The 14,856-nt window shown below is 47.3% G+C and overlaps 1 protein-coding gene across 25 annotated transcripts in view; it reads left to right on the top strand.

Moving 5' to 3' along the window:
• CYRIB (CYFIP related Rac1 interactor B) overlaps positions 1-14,856 on the top strand; it is a 223,457-nt gene that overhangs the window by 186,751 nt on the left and 21,850 nt on the right. For 17 of the 25 annotated variants that reach the window (XM_069731904.1, XM_069731911.1, XM_069731905.1 and 14 more), the window contains 3 exons: positions 9,579-9,700; positions 14,222-14,327; positions 14,528-14,664. In XM_069731904.1, coding sequence (XP_069588005.1) covers positions 9,579-9,700; positions 14,222-14,327; positions 14,528-14,664 — 365 coding nt within the window. Of the gene's footprint in view, positions 1-1,417; positions 1,519-9,578; positions 9,701-14,221; positions 14,328-14,527; positions 14,665-14,856 lie in introns of all 25 variants that reach the window. The other 8 variants (XM_069731899.1, XM_069731895.1, XM_069731898.1 and 5 more) reach the window with 1 other exon arrangement.

The following is a 14,856-nucleotide window of genomic DNA, read 5'->3' as shown; positions in this document are numbered from 1 at the left end:
AGACTCTTGTCTGACTACAAAAAGCATTTACAAGCTTTGATACCTGCAAAAGGGGGTTTTACTAGGTACTAACCATGCAGGGTGCCCAGACTTTTGCATCAACCCATTTTCCTTTTTGTAATTTTTAAAATGTAAAAGATGAAAATGTGTGTGTGCGTGTTTATATATACAGTTGTGCTTAAAAGTTTACAAACCCCTGCAGAATTTTGCTTTCTTGGGCTTTTTTCAGAGAATATTAATGAGAACACCAAAGCTTTTTCTCCACTCACGGTTAGTTGTTGGGTGAAGCCATTTATTGTGAAACTACTGTATTTTCTCTTTTTAAATCATAATGATAACCCAAAATATCCAAATGACCCTGATCAAAAGTTCTCATACCCCATTTCTTAATACCATGTATTTCCCTCTCTAACATCAATGACAGCTTGAAGTCTTTTGTGGTAGTTGTGGATGAGGTTCTTTATTTTTTCAGATGGTAAAGCTGCCCACTCTTGTTGGCAAAAAACCTCCAGTTCCTGTAAGTTTCTGGGCTGTCTAGCATGAACTGCGCGCTTGAGATCTTCCCAGAGTGGCTCAATGATATTGAGGTCAGGAGACTGAGATGGCAACTCCAGAACCATCACTTTATTCTGCTGTAGGCAATGACAGGTCGACTTGGTCTTGTGTTTTGGATCGTTGTCATGTTGGAACATCCAACTACGTCCCATGCCTCCGGGCTGATGATTGCAAATTTGCCTCCAGTATTTGCTGATAACGTGCTGCGTTCATCTTTCCTTCAACTTTGACCAAGTTTCCTGTGCCTTTGTAGCTCACACATCCCCAAAACATCAGTGAGCCACCTCCATGCTTTACAGTAGGAATGGTGTTCCTTTCATCATAGGTCTTGTTGACCTCTCTCCAAATGTAACATTTATGGTTGTGGCCAAAAAGTTCAATTTTGGTCTCATCACTCCAAATTACCTTATTCCAGAAGTTTTGATTCTTGTCTCTGTGCTGTTCTGTGTATTGTTAGCCAGATACTTTGTGGCATTTGCGCAGTATTGGCTTTCTTCTGGCGACTCGACCATGCAGCCCATTTTTCTTCAAGTGCCTCCTTATTGTGCATCTTGAAACAGCCACACCGCTAGTTTTCAGACAGTCCTGTATTTCATCTGATGTTATTTGTGGGTTTTTCTTAGTATCTTGAACAATTTTCCTGGCCGTTGTGAATGACATTTTTGTTGGTCTACCTGACCTGGTTTTGTTTTTACAGAGCCCCTGATTTTCCATTTGTTAATCACAGTGTGAACGCTGCTGACTGGCACCATCAATTCCTTGGATATCTTTTTGTATCCCTTTCCTGTTTAATACAGTTCAACTACCTTTTCCTGTAGATCCATTGACAATTCTTTTGTTTTCCCCATGACTCACAATCCAGAAACATCAGTGGCTGGATGAAAGATGCAAGAGTCTGTCTGGATCCCAGAAGCTCACTCCGCTTTTATGCACACACATTGATTACAAGCAAACAGGTCAGAGGTGAGGATGTTACCTTTAGTAGCCATTCAGCCCTATTTGTGTCAACTTCTGTGCATGTTATCAGGCCAAAATCACCATGTGAACTTTTGATCAGGGTCATTTGGATATTTTGGGTTGTCATTAAAATTTAAAAAGAGAAAACACAGTAGCCTGACAATAAATGGCTTCACCCAACCACTAACCATGAGTGGAGAAAAAGTTTTGATGTTATCATTCATATTCTCTGAAAAAAGCCAAGAAAGCAAAAATTCTGCCGGGGTATGTAAACTTTTGAGCACAAGTATATATGTTTTGCCTAAAATACAAAGGAAATGTCATCTGTAACTTTAAGCTTTTTTGAGATACTGTAAGTTTATCTTCAACTTGCTTAACCATTCAGCATAACAGTAACGTTGACCAGGGGTGCACAAACTTTTACATGCCACTGTACCTAATTTCTTCTGTTTTGAAAACCTCCGCTTGCTTTCAATGAATGGAAACATTCAGGAATTACATCCAAATTACAAAACCCTGTGAAGACCGGTGACGACTTAGCACAGCATTACTTTTTGCTGGACCACAGTATATCATGAGGATATGACGCTCACCGTGACCTGACAGTCTACTGCTTTCATGGCATGCTGAGTGCTGTAGTCCCCCCAGCTAGATAACAGGGGATTGTAGACCTCTGATGTAGCCATAGTGTCAGTGGAAGATTTCTACAGTCCTCCCAACACAAAGTCTATGGTAAAGATGTTGCAAGTTTACGTCCAGTGTTCTGCATGGCCGCTGTTACCTCCTAGTGCCTGCAGGGGGAGCTGACTCCATGTTAGCGCACTTCTTGTAGACTCGGTGGTTTGGTGCCGATCACTGATTAGATGGATGGATTTGAGTTCTGTAATTGGCTATTTTGGGCTTCCCTTGTTTTTCCTCTGTCTTTTCTTTGCAGTAGTTTTCCCCCTCTCCCAGCGAATTAAGGGAATTGGAATACCCCTTTAAGTCCTATCTTTTTAGGAAAAAAGACCATCTTCTATTCGGCATGCTCAGCCGTGATCTTATAGATGCCACTACAGACGACGTATCCTCGGCTGTTCCTTAAATGGATGATTACCGCGACCGTGGACATAAAGCCACCACCTTCAGTTCAGATTGGAACACGGAGGAGGCTGTAGTTTTCCCCCCTTTTTCCTATCTAAATCCTCCCTAATCTTGTTAAACCATGTTACTGTCCCTTTAAATAATAAAATATGATGGCGGATAAACCTGGGAAGCCCTTTGCTTGTCGCATTGTGTCTCGTCTCTTGTCTGTGCGTCCACCTGCAACTCCTCGTTCTATGGGGCAATGTGCGAGCGCTTATTTCTTCCTCCATCCTGTAATTACTCGCTCTTTTTTTCCACCTCTTTCTATTATATTTTATTCCTTTTTTCTCCCTTTTATCTCTATGGGATTTTGGTATCGTACTTTTATTTTAGACAGTTGTGAATCAAGACTTGTTTTCCCCGTATGCGATTGATGCTGCATTTATGAAATGAAGAATCCTGACTACTTTCTGGTAGAAATCTGCCCTCTGACAATCAGTGTTATATCATACTCATCTGTAGTCAAACAGGACACGTCAGGAACGTAATAAAGCAGGGTACTCTGTATACAGAGCAGCAGTCGTGTAAGTAGCAGCCTGTATTCTGTATACAGAGCAGCAGTCGTGGATGTAGCAGCCTGTACTCTGTATAGAGAGCAGCAGTCATGTATGTACAGCCTTTACTCTGTATACAGAGCAGCAGCCATGTATGTAGCAGCCTGTATTCTGTATACAGAGCAGTAGTTGTGTATGTAGCAGCCTGTATTCTGTATACAGAGCAGTAGTCGTGTATGTAGCAGCCTGTACTCTGTATACAGAGCAGCAGTCATGTATGTAGCAGCCTGTATTCTGTATACAGAGCAGCAGTCATGTATGTAGCAGCCTGTATTCTGTATACAGAGCAGCAGTCATGTATGTAGCAGCCTGTATTCTGTATACAGAGCAGCAGTCATGTATGTAGCAGCCTGTATTCTGTATACAGAGCAGCAGTCATGTATGTAGCAGCCTGTATTCTGTATACAGAGCAGCAGTCATGTATGTAGCAGCCTGTATTCTGTATACAGAGCAGCAGTCATGTATGTAGCAGCCTGTATTCTGTATACAGAGCAGCAGTCGTGGATGTAGCAGCCTGTACTCTGTATACAGAGCAGCAGCCATGTATGTAGCAGCCTTTATTCTGTATACAGAGCAGCAGACATGTATGTACAGCCTTTACTCTGTATACAGAGCAGCAGCCATGTATGTAGCAGCCTGTATTCTGTATACAGAGCAGCAGACATGTATGTACAGCCTTTACTCTGTATACAGAGCAGCAGCCATGTATGTAGCAGCCTGTATTCTGTATACAGAGCAGCAGACACTTGTTATCTTGTGTTTTGCATATGAAGCAGAAGTCGCATTTACAGCACCATGTGTTCTGCATACAGAGACACACACGTGGCAACCTGTATTCCTCATAGAGAGTTCCAGACACACATGTGGCAGCCTGTAATCTGCATGCAAAAGCGCAGACACACGTTGCAGCCTGTATTCCTCACACAGTGTACATACCCACATGTGGCAGCCTGTATTCCTCATACAGTGTACATACCCACATGTGGCAGCCTGTATTCCTCATACAGTGTACATACCCACATGTGGCAGCCTGTGTTCTGCATACAGTGTACATTCCCACATGTGGCAGCCTGTATTCCTCATACAGTTTACATACCCACATGTGGCAGCTTGTATTCCTCACACAGTGTACATACCCACATGTGGCAGCCTGTATTCCTCATACAGTTTACATACCCACATGTGGCAGCCTGTATTCCTCATACAGTGTACATACCCACATGTGGCAGCCTGTGTTCTGCATACAGTGTACATACCCACATGTGGCAGCCTGTATTCCTCATACAGTTTACATACCCACATGTGGCAGCCTGTATTCCTCACACAGTGTACATACCCACATGTGGCAGCCTGTATTCCTCATACAGTTTACATACCCACATGTGGCAGCTTGTATTCCTCACACAGTGTACATACCCACATGTGGCAGCCTGTATTCCTCATACAGTTTACATACCCACATGTGGCAGCCTGTATTCCTCATACAGTGTACATACCCACATGTGGCAGCCTGTGTTCTGCATACAGTGTACATACCCACATGTGGCAGCCTGTATTCCTCACACAGTTTACATACCCACATGTGGCAGCCTGTATTCCTCACACAGTGTACATACCCACATGTGGCAGCCTGTATTCCTCATACAGTGTACATACCCACATGTGGCAGCCTGTATTCCTCATACAGTGTACATACCCACATGTGGCAGCCTGTGTTCTGCATACAGTGTACATACCCACATGTGGCAGCCTGTATTCCTCATACAGTTTACATACCCACATGTGGCAGCCTGTATTCCTCACACAGTGTACATACCCACATGTGGCAGCCTGTATTCCTCATACAGTGTACATACCCACATGTGGCAGCCTGTATTCCTCATACAGTGTACATACCCACATGTGGCAGCTTGTATTCCTCATACAGTGTACATACCCACATGTGGCAGCCTGTGTTCTGCATACAGTGTACATACCCACATATGGCAGCCTGTATTCCTCATACAGTGTACATACCCACATGTGGCAGCCTGTATTCCTCATACAGTGTACATACCCACATGTGGCAGCCTGTATTCCTCACACAGTGTACATACCCACATGTGGCAGCCTGTATTCCTCATACAGTGTACATACCCACATGTGGCAGCCTGTATTCCTCATACAGTGTACATACCCACATGTGGCAGCCTGTATTCCTCGCACAGTGTACATACCCACATGTGGCCGCCTGTATTCCTCGCACAGTGTACATACCCACATGTGGCAGCCTGTATTCCTCATACAGTGTACATACCCACATGTGGCCGCCTGTATTCCTCATACAGTGTACATACCCACATGTGGCAGCCTGTATTCCTCATACAGTGTACATACCCACATGTGGCAGCCTGTATTCCTCACACAGTGTACATACCCACATGTGGCAGCCTGTATTCCTCGCACAGTGTACATACCCACATGTGGCCGCCTGTATTCCTCGCACAGTGTACATACCCACATGTGGCAGCCTGTATTCCTCACACAGTGTACATACCCACATGTGGCAGCCTGTATTCCTCGCACAGTGTACATACCCACATGTGGCCGCCTGTATTCCTCGCACAGTGTACATACCCACATGTGGCCGCCTGTATTCCTCACACAGTGTACATACCCACATGTGGCAGCCTGTATTCCTCGCACAGTGTACATACCCACATGTGGCAGCCTGTATTCCTCACACAGTGTACATACCCACATGTGGCAGCCTGTATTCCTCACACAGTGTACATACCCACATGTGGCAGCCTGTATTCCTCACACAGTGTACATACCCACATGTGGCAGCCTGTATTCCTCGCACAGTGTACATACCCACATGTGGCAGCCTGTATTCCTCACACAGTGTACATACCCACATGTGGCAGCCTGTATTCCTCACACAGTGTACATACCCACATGTGGCCGCCTGTATTCCTCACACAGTGTACATACCCACATGTGGCAGCCTGTATTCCGCATCTGATGGGCGCGCAGTTATACTATTCTGACACTCTTTGCTGGACCTTTTGGCTCAGCGTTTGCAGCCATTGTTGCCGGGGTAGAACAAGTCTTGATGATGTGACTGATCTGACTCTGATGGGCATCGTGCGGTGCATGACGTGGGCTGATGACCAGTGGCTCCTGACTGTACCATCTTACCCGCTTCTGTCCTCCGCACAGCAGTCTTCTGCAGCTTACAAATTCCCCCCTCATCCCTTTAAGCGATGGCCTCTCAATTCTAGTCAGCGTCTATTAAGCATTTTACATCTGTGAACACAAAGGACCTACACTTCACATATCACTGGGTGGCATTAGCCACATGCGAGGGTCACAGGGACGGACCCTTAATAATAGAATTATGCGTAGACCCTCATAACCCGGACCACTGAGCAGAATCATTCATGTGTCCATCTTATTGCTCACCATGGCTCTCACCTGGAGAATTACCACTCCGTTCCCAGTAATTCACGATGGACGTAATTATACAGAGGGTCCACTGGGGGCACTAGTGGGTAGATAGTGCTAAAATGTAGTCTGTGTAAGGGCGCCCTCAGTGATAGTATTGGGGTATGGGTGTCATAGGGACGCCCTACAGTGTTACAGCATAGCCTGTGTAGAGGCTCATAAGGAGGTAATATTAGCACATGGCCTGTGTAAGGGACTGTTATAGGGACCCCAGAGGATAGCCTTGATAGGAACCCACAAGTAGATAATATTAGAGCATGGACCATGTAAGGGACTGTTATAGGGACCCCGGAGGATAGCCTTGATAGGAACCCACAAGTAGATAATATTAGAGCATGGACCATGTAAGGGACTGTTATAGGGACCCCGGAGGATAGCCTTGATAGGAACCCACAAGTAGATAATATTAGAGCATGGACTGTGTAAGGGACTGTTATAGGGACCCCGGAGGATAGCCTTGATTGGAACCCATAAGTAGATAATATTAGAGCATGGACTGTGAAAGGGACTGTTATAGGGACCCCGGAGGATAGCCTTGATTGGAACCCATAAGTAGATAATATTAGAGCATGGACTGTGAAAGGGACTGTTATAGGGACCCCAGCGGATAGCCTTGATAGGAACCCACAAGTAGATAATATTAGAGCATGGACTGTGTAAGGGACTGTTATAGGGACCCAGGAGGATAGCCTGGTTAGGAACTCCTGAGTAGATAGTATTAGAATATGGACTATATAAGGGACTGTTATAGGGACCCCGGAGGATAGCCTGGTTAGGAACTCCTGAGTAGATAGTATTAGAATATGGACTATATAAGGGACTGTTATAGGGACCCCGGAGGATAGCCTGCTTAGGAACTCATGTGTAGATAGTATAAGAATATGGACTATATAAGGGACTGTTATAGGGACCCCGAAGGATAGCCTGCTTAGGAACTCCAGAGTAGATAGTATTAGAACAAGGACTGTTATGAGGACCCCTAGGACACAATATGAGAGCATATCCTGCTTGGGAATTCATAATGTAATATTGTTGAAGTGACTTTAGGACATGCTGGGACAGATTTATTACCTCTGCCCACTACTGAGACATGACGGTCTAAGGGTAAGTTCACACATGGCGTTTTTGCTGCTTTTTACTTTTTCTGCAGCAAAACCTGATCTTCTTGGCAGGAAAGAAGCTGCGTCAAAAACGCAGGTTTAGGTGCGTTTTTTTGTTGCGTGTTTGGTGCGTTTTTTGTGTGCATTTTTTTCTTTGTCCATGCTAACGTCCTTGGATTTTCAGCAGCAAATAATGATACCTGCATTTTTGCTGCGTTTTTCTCAACACCCATTCAAGTCAATGAGTGAAAAAACGCAGCAAAAACGCTGAAAGAAGTGACGTGATCTATGTCCAAAAAACGCAGCAAAGCACAAAATACTGATCAAACAAAAAACCAATGTGTGTGCATGAGATTTCTGAAATCTCATAGGCTTTGCTGGTATTGTAAAAGCAGCTGAAAATTAGCATTAAAAAAGCAGCAAAAAAACGCCCTGTGTGAACTTACCCTAAGACTGCGCCAAATTTATCCCATTGGTTTCCTCTGGATGATAAATTGGTGAATTTCTGTCTCATTTTACATGAAAATTGTGGTAAATGTTATCACATTGAAGCCCTGTCCCGCCTTCTCAGCCACAGCCCCGTTCCTGTTGTGGGCTCCTCTAGGGCTGTATCTTTGCTGATTGACACCTAAAAAGTCAAAACAACATTATGCCCCAAAATGTGTGTACACCTTGGGAAATCTGCGCCAGTATGTGCCGGACTCCACGGGTCCAGTGTAGGGATGGACTGTACCTGGTGATGGACTGTAGATTATACAGCATAGCCAGTGTAGGGACGGATGAGCAGGCAGGACTGGCGTAGGGACCGGAGTGTAGCAGGGACCCGAGCAGCCGGGGCAGGGGCCAGCGCAGGGACCCGAGCAGCCGGGGCAGGGGCCAGCGCAGGGACCCGAGCAGCCGGGGCAGGGGCCAGCGCAGGGACCCGAGCAGCCGGGGCAGGGGTCAGCGCAGGGACCTGAGCAGCCGGGGCAGGGGTCAGCGCAGGGACCCGAGCAGCCGGGGCAGGGGCCAGCGCAGGGACCCGAGCAGCCGGGGCAGGGGCCAGCGCAGGGACCCGAGTAGCCGGGGCAGGGGTCAGCGCAGGGACCCGAGCAGCCGGGGCAGGGGTCAGCGCAGGGACCCGAGCAGCCGGGGCAGGGGCCAGCGCAGGGACCCGAGCAGCCCAGACAGGGGCCAGCGCAGGGACCCAAGCTGCAGGTGCCAGCACAGTGACCCGAGCAGCCGGGGCAGGGGCCAGCGCAGGGACCCGAGCAGCTAGGGCAGGGGCCAGCGTAGGGACTCTTGGGTAGATCACATTAGATTGTAGTCCTTCCTAAAAGCTTTCTAGCCCATTAGAAGGTTGGGGTAGAGTTTTTGTTCATGGCCCAAAGATGGACGTAGCCTTTTAGGGTCCATTCCAGTATCGTGACCGGGGTCATCCCCAAAATGAAGTCCTACCCACACAACCTAAAGGGTTGTCCACCTTGAATCTCCCTTTTTATGCGGTAGTTATAGCAGGGGCTGCCTTTTTATTGGGACCCACCTCTATTAAGGTCACCTCTTGTTCCAGAGGGTCTTCAGTGCTCCCACATTTCAGGGTGCCCATTGGTAACTATTGGCTCCATGTGATTCTTGCTGGACAATTACCCAGCAGATGGACATGACGGGTCCAATGTGGACAATCCCTTTAAGTAATCAGTATGCTGAAGTAATGAGATTCCCGTCAGGGTTGCCTGCTTCTCCTTCTCCCCGTTGTTGCCCCTGTTGTCGGGGATCCTGATATCGATGGTAACAGTCGTTATGATTTCATGCCGTCTAGATGCTCAACCTACAGAATCCGAGAAAGATATTTATAATCAGGTGAATGTAGTATTAAAGGACGCGGAAGGAATCCTGGATGATCTACAGTCGTACCGCGGAGCAGGGCTGGAGATCAGAGAGGTAAATGGCTCATTTCTAATATTTTATAATGACTCATTTATTTGGTATTACTTTTACGGTTGTGTTGTATTTTATACTCTAGTCCAGGGGTGGGCAATTAATTTTCCCAAGTGGCAACGTAAAAGACCCTTACTGTTGTAGAGGTCAAACCAACTGATTTATCCACAGGTGTTTGCTATGTAATCTGAGGACAGCATGATGTAGGGGCTGAGAGCCTGATTCCAGTGATGTCAGTTACCCGACTGCTTGATGTCGTTTTGATAAAATCCCTGTTTTATCTGCTGCAGATCTAACAGAGCTCAGAGTGCTGAGCGGTGTATAGCCCCACCCACAACACTGGCAAATTTTTGTGTATAACTCCGCCCACATCACTGATTGGCAGATTTCGGTGTATAGCCCTGCCCACACCACTAGCAGCTTTCTGTGTACATTGACAGAAAACTGCTAATCAGTGGTTGGGGTGTGGTTGGACTAGGAGGCACGAGACCCCTAGTCCTGTAGTGATAATCTCCTGCTGATAAAACACTGATTTGATCAAAACAGCAAAACACAGCCTAATAAGTGACACATCACTGGAATCGGGGTGTCTGCCCCTACATCATGCTGCTATCAGTATTACATGGCAAAAAAACTTCTGACAGATTCCTGTGTATTATAATTTCATACTTGCATCACTTAATATTGAGCAGAATTATGTACGTTGAGCAGCAGCTACTGCTAATACATATTACCATAGGACATGTTGTAACCTGTGCAGTCTTAGATGCGTCAGAAACTCCACCATTGTGTGATGGCTGCCGATGGGTTGGCATGACAGATCCGTGCCTGTCATTGTAGATCTCCAATAGACGATAATCATTTTTGCTACACAGCGATCGCATGATCGCAGCTTCAAGTCTCTTATGGAGACTATTGAAGCCAGTAAAAAGTGTTTAAAAAAAAAAAAAGTTTTTAAAAAATATGAAAGTTCAAATTGCCCCCCTTTTGCCCCATTGAAAATACAACAATAAAAAATACACATATTTCCTATAGCTGCATTCAGAAACCTGCACACAGTATGATGTCCCCACAGCCTACTTAGATACATTATAATGCCTCCACTACCCTCCTCCCATGGGAAGTATGTATGTATGATGGGACGAGGAGGAGATGGGTGGAGTTACCCACGCACGGTATGATGTCCCCACAGTCCCCCACACACAGTATGATGTCCCCACACACCATTTGATACGCTCACACAGTATGATATCCCCACAGTCCCCCACACACCGTATGGTGCCCTTACACAGTGTGATGTTCCCACAGCCTCCTGAGATACATTATGATGCCTCCACTGCCCTCCTCCCATAGCATGATGTCTCTACAGTCCCAACACACAGTATGATGTCCCCCACACAGTATAATGTCTCCACAGTCCTCCACACTCAGTATAATGTCCCTACAGTCCCCCACACAGTGTGATGTCCCCACAGTCCCCCACACACAGTATGATGCCCTGACACAGTATGACCCCAGTCTTCCCCACACAGTATGATGCCCTCATATGATTCCCTCCCATAGTATGATGTCCCCACAGTCCCCCATACACAGTATGATGTCCCCACAGTCCCCCATACACAGTATGATGTCTCCACAGTTCCCTACACAGTATGATGTCCCTAAAGTTCCCTACACAGTATCATGTCTCCACAGTTCCCTACACAGTATGATGTCTCCACGGTTCCCTACACAGTATGATGTCTCCACAGTTCCCTACACAGTATGATGTCTCCACATTTCCCTACACAGTATGATGTCTCCACAGTTCCCTACACAGTATGATGTCTCCACAGTTCCCTACACAGTATGATGTCTCCACAGTCCCCCATACACAATATGATGTCCCCACAGTCCCCCATACACAGTATGATGTCCCCACAGTCCCCCATACACAGTATGATGTCCCCACAGTCCCCCATACACAGTATGATGTCCCCACAGTCCCCCATACACAGTATGATGTCCCCACAGTCCCCCATACACAGTATGATGTCCCCACAGTCCCCCATACACAGTATGATGTCCCCACAGTCCCCCATACACAGTATGATGTCCCCACAGTCCCCCATACACAGTATGGTGCCCTTACACAGTGTGATGTTCCCACAGCCTCCTGAGATACATTATGATGCCTCCACTGCCCTCCTCCCATAGCATGATGTCTCTACAGTCCCAACACACAGTATGATGTCCCCCACACAGTATAATGTCTCCACAGTCCTCCACACTCAGTATAATGTCCCTACAGTCCCCCACACAGTGTGATGTCCCCACAGTCCCCCACACACAGTATGATGTCCCCACAGTCCCCCACACACAGTATGATGCCCTGACACAGTATGACCCCAGTCTTCCCCACACAGTATGATGCCCTCATATGATTCCCTCCCATAGTATGATGTCCCCACAGTCCCCCATACACAGTATGATGTCCCCACAGTCCCCCATACACAGTATGATGTCTCCACAGTTCCCTACACAGTATGATGTCCCTAAAGTTCCCTACACAGTATCATGTCTCCACAGTTCCCTACACAGTATGATGTCTCCACAGTTCCCTACACAGTATGATGTCTCCACAGTTCCCTACACAGTATGATGTCTCCACATTTCCCTACACAGTATGATGTCTCCACAGTTCCCTACACAGTATGATGTCTCCACAGTCCCCCATACACAATATGATGTCCCCACAGTCCCCCATACACAGTATGATGTCCCCACAGTCCCCCATACACAGTATGATGTCTCCACAGTTCCCTACACAGTATGATGTCCCCACAGTACCCCCCCACACACACTGTATGATGCCCTCGCAAAGTATAATGTCCCAACAGCCTCCTGAGATACATTATGATGCCTCCACTGCCCTCCTCCCATAGTATAATGTCTCTACAGTCCCCACACACATTATGATGTCCCCAAAGTCCCCCACACAGTATAATGTCTCCACAGTCCCTCCACAGTATGATGTCCCTACAGTCTCCCACACAGTGTGATGTCCCCACAGTCCCCCACACACAGTATGATGCCCTGACACAGTATGACCCCACAGTCTTCCCCACACGGTATGATGCCCTCATATGATTCCCCTAATTCCCTCCCATAGTATGATGTCCCCAAAGTCCCCCATACACAGTATGATGTCTCCACAGTTCCCTACACAGTAGGATGTCCCCACAGTCCCCCCACACTGTATGATGCCCTCACAAAGTATGATGTCCCCACAGCCTCCTGACATACATTTTGATGCCTCCACTGCCCTGCTTCCATAGTATGATGTCCCCACGGTCCCCCGCACGCAGTATGAAGCCCTCCCATAGTATGATGTCCCCACAGTCCCCCATACACAGTATGATGTCCCCACAGTCCCCCATACACAGTATGATGTCCCCACAGTCCCCCATACACAGTATGATGTCCCCACAGTCCCCCATACACAGTATGATGTCCCCACAGTCCCCCATACACAGTATGATGTCCCCACAGTCCCCCATACACAGTATGATGTCCCCACAGTCCCCCATACACAGTATGATGTCCCCACAGTCCCCCATACACAGTATGATGTCCCCACAGTCCCCCATACACAGTATGATGTCCCCACAGTCCCCCATACACAGTATGATGTCCCCACAGTCCCCCACACACAGTATGATGCCCTGACACAGTATGACCCCACAGTCTTCCCCACACGGTATGATGCCCTCATATGATTCCCCTAATTCCCTCCCATAGTATGATGTCCCCACAGTCCCCCATACACAGTAGGATGTCCCCACAGTCCCCCATACACAGTATGATGTCCCCACAGCCTCCTGACATACATTTTGATGCCTCCACTGCCCTGCTTCCATAGTATGATGTCCCCTCAGTCCCCCACACACAGCATGATGCCCTCACATAGTATGATGTCCCCACGGTCCCCCGCGTGCAGTATGAAGCCCTCATAGTAAGATGTCCCCAAAGCCCCTCACATAGTATTATAGCCCCCACAAGTACTGACTGATAATTAACACAAAATACAACTACTCCCTTCCCCCATTCCCTGCGATGTGCTGCTCCGCTGTGTACGGAGTCTCCGCACAGGCCACGCGTTTTGGTAAAGTCATCAGGACCGCTGAGACTCCATCACACAACAGGATAAATGATGACTTGTGGAGCCGGCGGCCCCTTGTGTGTCTGTGTTCTGAGGATGCCGTCAGTGGTGAAATGTCGGGTGGCCGCATGGTGCAGAAGACCACTGTGTCTGACCCTTTGGCTATTCCTATGTGGGCCGCACTGTGCCCGGGTCTGCTCTAGTCCAGCCCAACAGCGGTAACGGTCTTACTGTCGGCCTGTCACTTCCTATGCATCGGGGGAAATTTCCCCTCAATTTTGCATGCTGTGTGGGAGAACTTAAAACTTAATGGTGGCCAATATCCCCCCGTACTATGACTCTCTCTGATATACTGCTCATCGCCTTGTTCTCTTGCCCTGCAGGCCATACAGCATGCTACTGATGAGAAACTACAGGAGAAAGCCTGGGGGGCCGTGGTGCCGCTAGTCGGCAAACTAAAAAAGTTTTATGAATTTTCTCAAAGACTAGGTACGTATTGACTGTGTACGGGGGTACTCCCAGAATGCCGAGCACCGCGGCCAGCTTCTTCCATAAATCCCAGAGTCTCGAGGGAATATTGAGTGTTACGCGGGTTTGGCCGGACCCTCTTGTTTTCCGTTATGAGTTATGGTATCTGTGCCTTATACAGTTGTGTGATGTCTTACAGTATTTTTCGGTTGTGTGTTTAGAGGCGGCATTACGGGGGCTCCTGGGGGCCCTCACCAGCACTCCCTACTCCCCAACACAGCACCTGGAGCGAGAGCAGGCTCTTGCCAAACAGTTTGCCGAAATCCTTCACTTCACACTCCGTTTTGATGAGCTTAAGGTAAAATATCTAATATTCAGCTGATACGAAAAAGACAATTTGCGTAATGTGCCTGACCGATGACGAGGGCAGCGCCACAATCAGTCCTCATTTATTAATAAATTAGTTTTTTGCACCTATAACCTTTGATTTTACGATCAACCGTTTTTTGATATGTAATCTCAGAACATCATGATGTAGGAGCAGAGACCC

Source organism: Ranitomeya imitator, chromosome 6 (genome assembly GCF_032444005.1).
Source record: "Ranitomeya imitator isolate aRanImi1 chromosome 6, aRanImi1.pri, whole genome shotgun sequence".
In the NCBI taxonomy this organism is placed as follows: Eukaryota; Metazoa; Chordata; class Amphibia; order Anura; family Dendrobatidae; genus Ranitomeya; species Ranitomeya imitator.
This window is presented reverse-complemented; position numbering and strand designations above follow the sequence as displayed.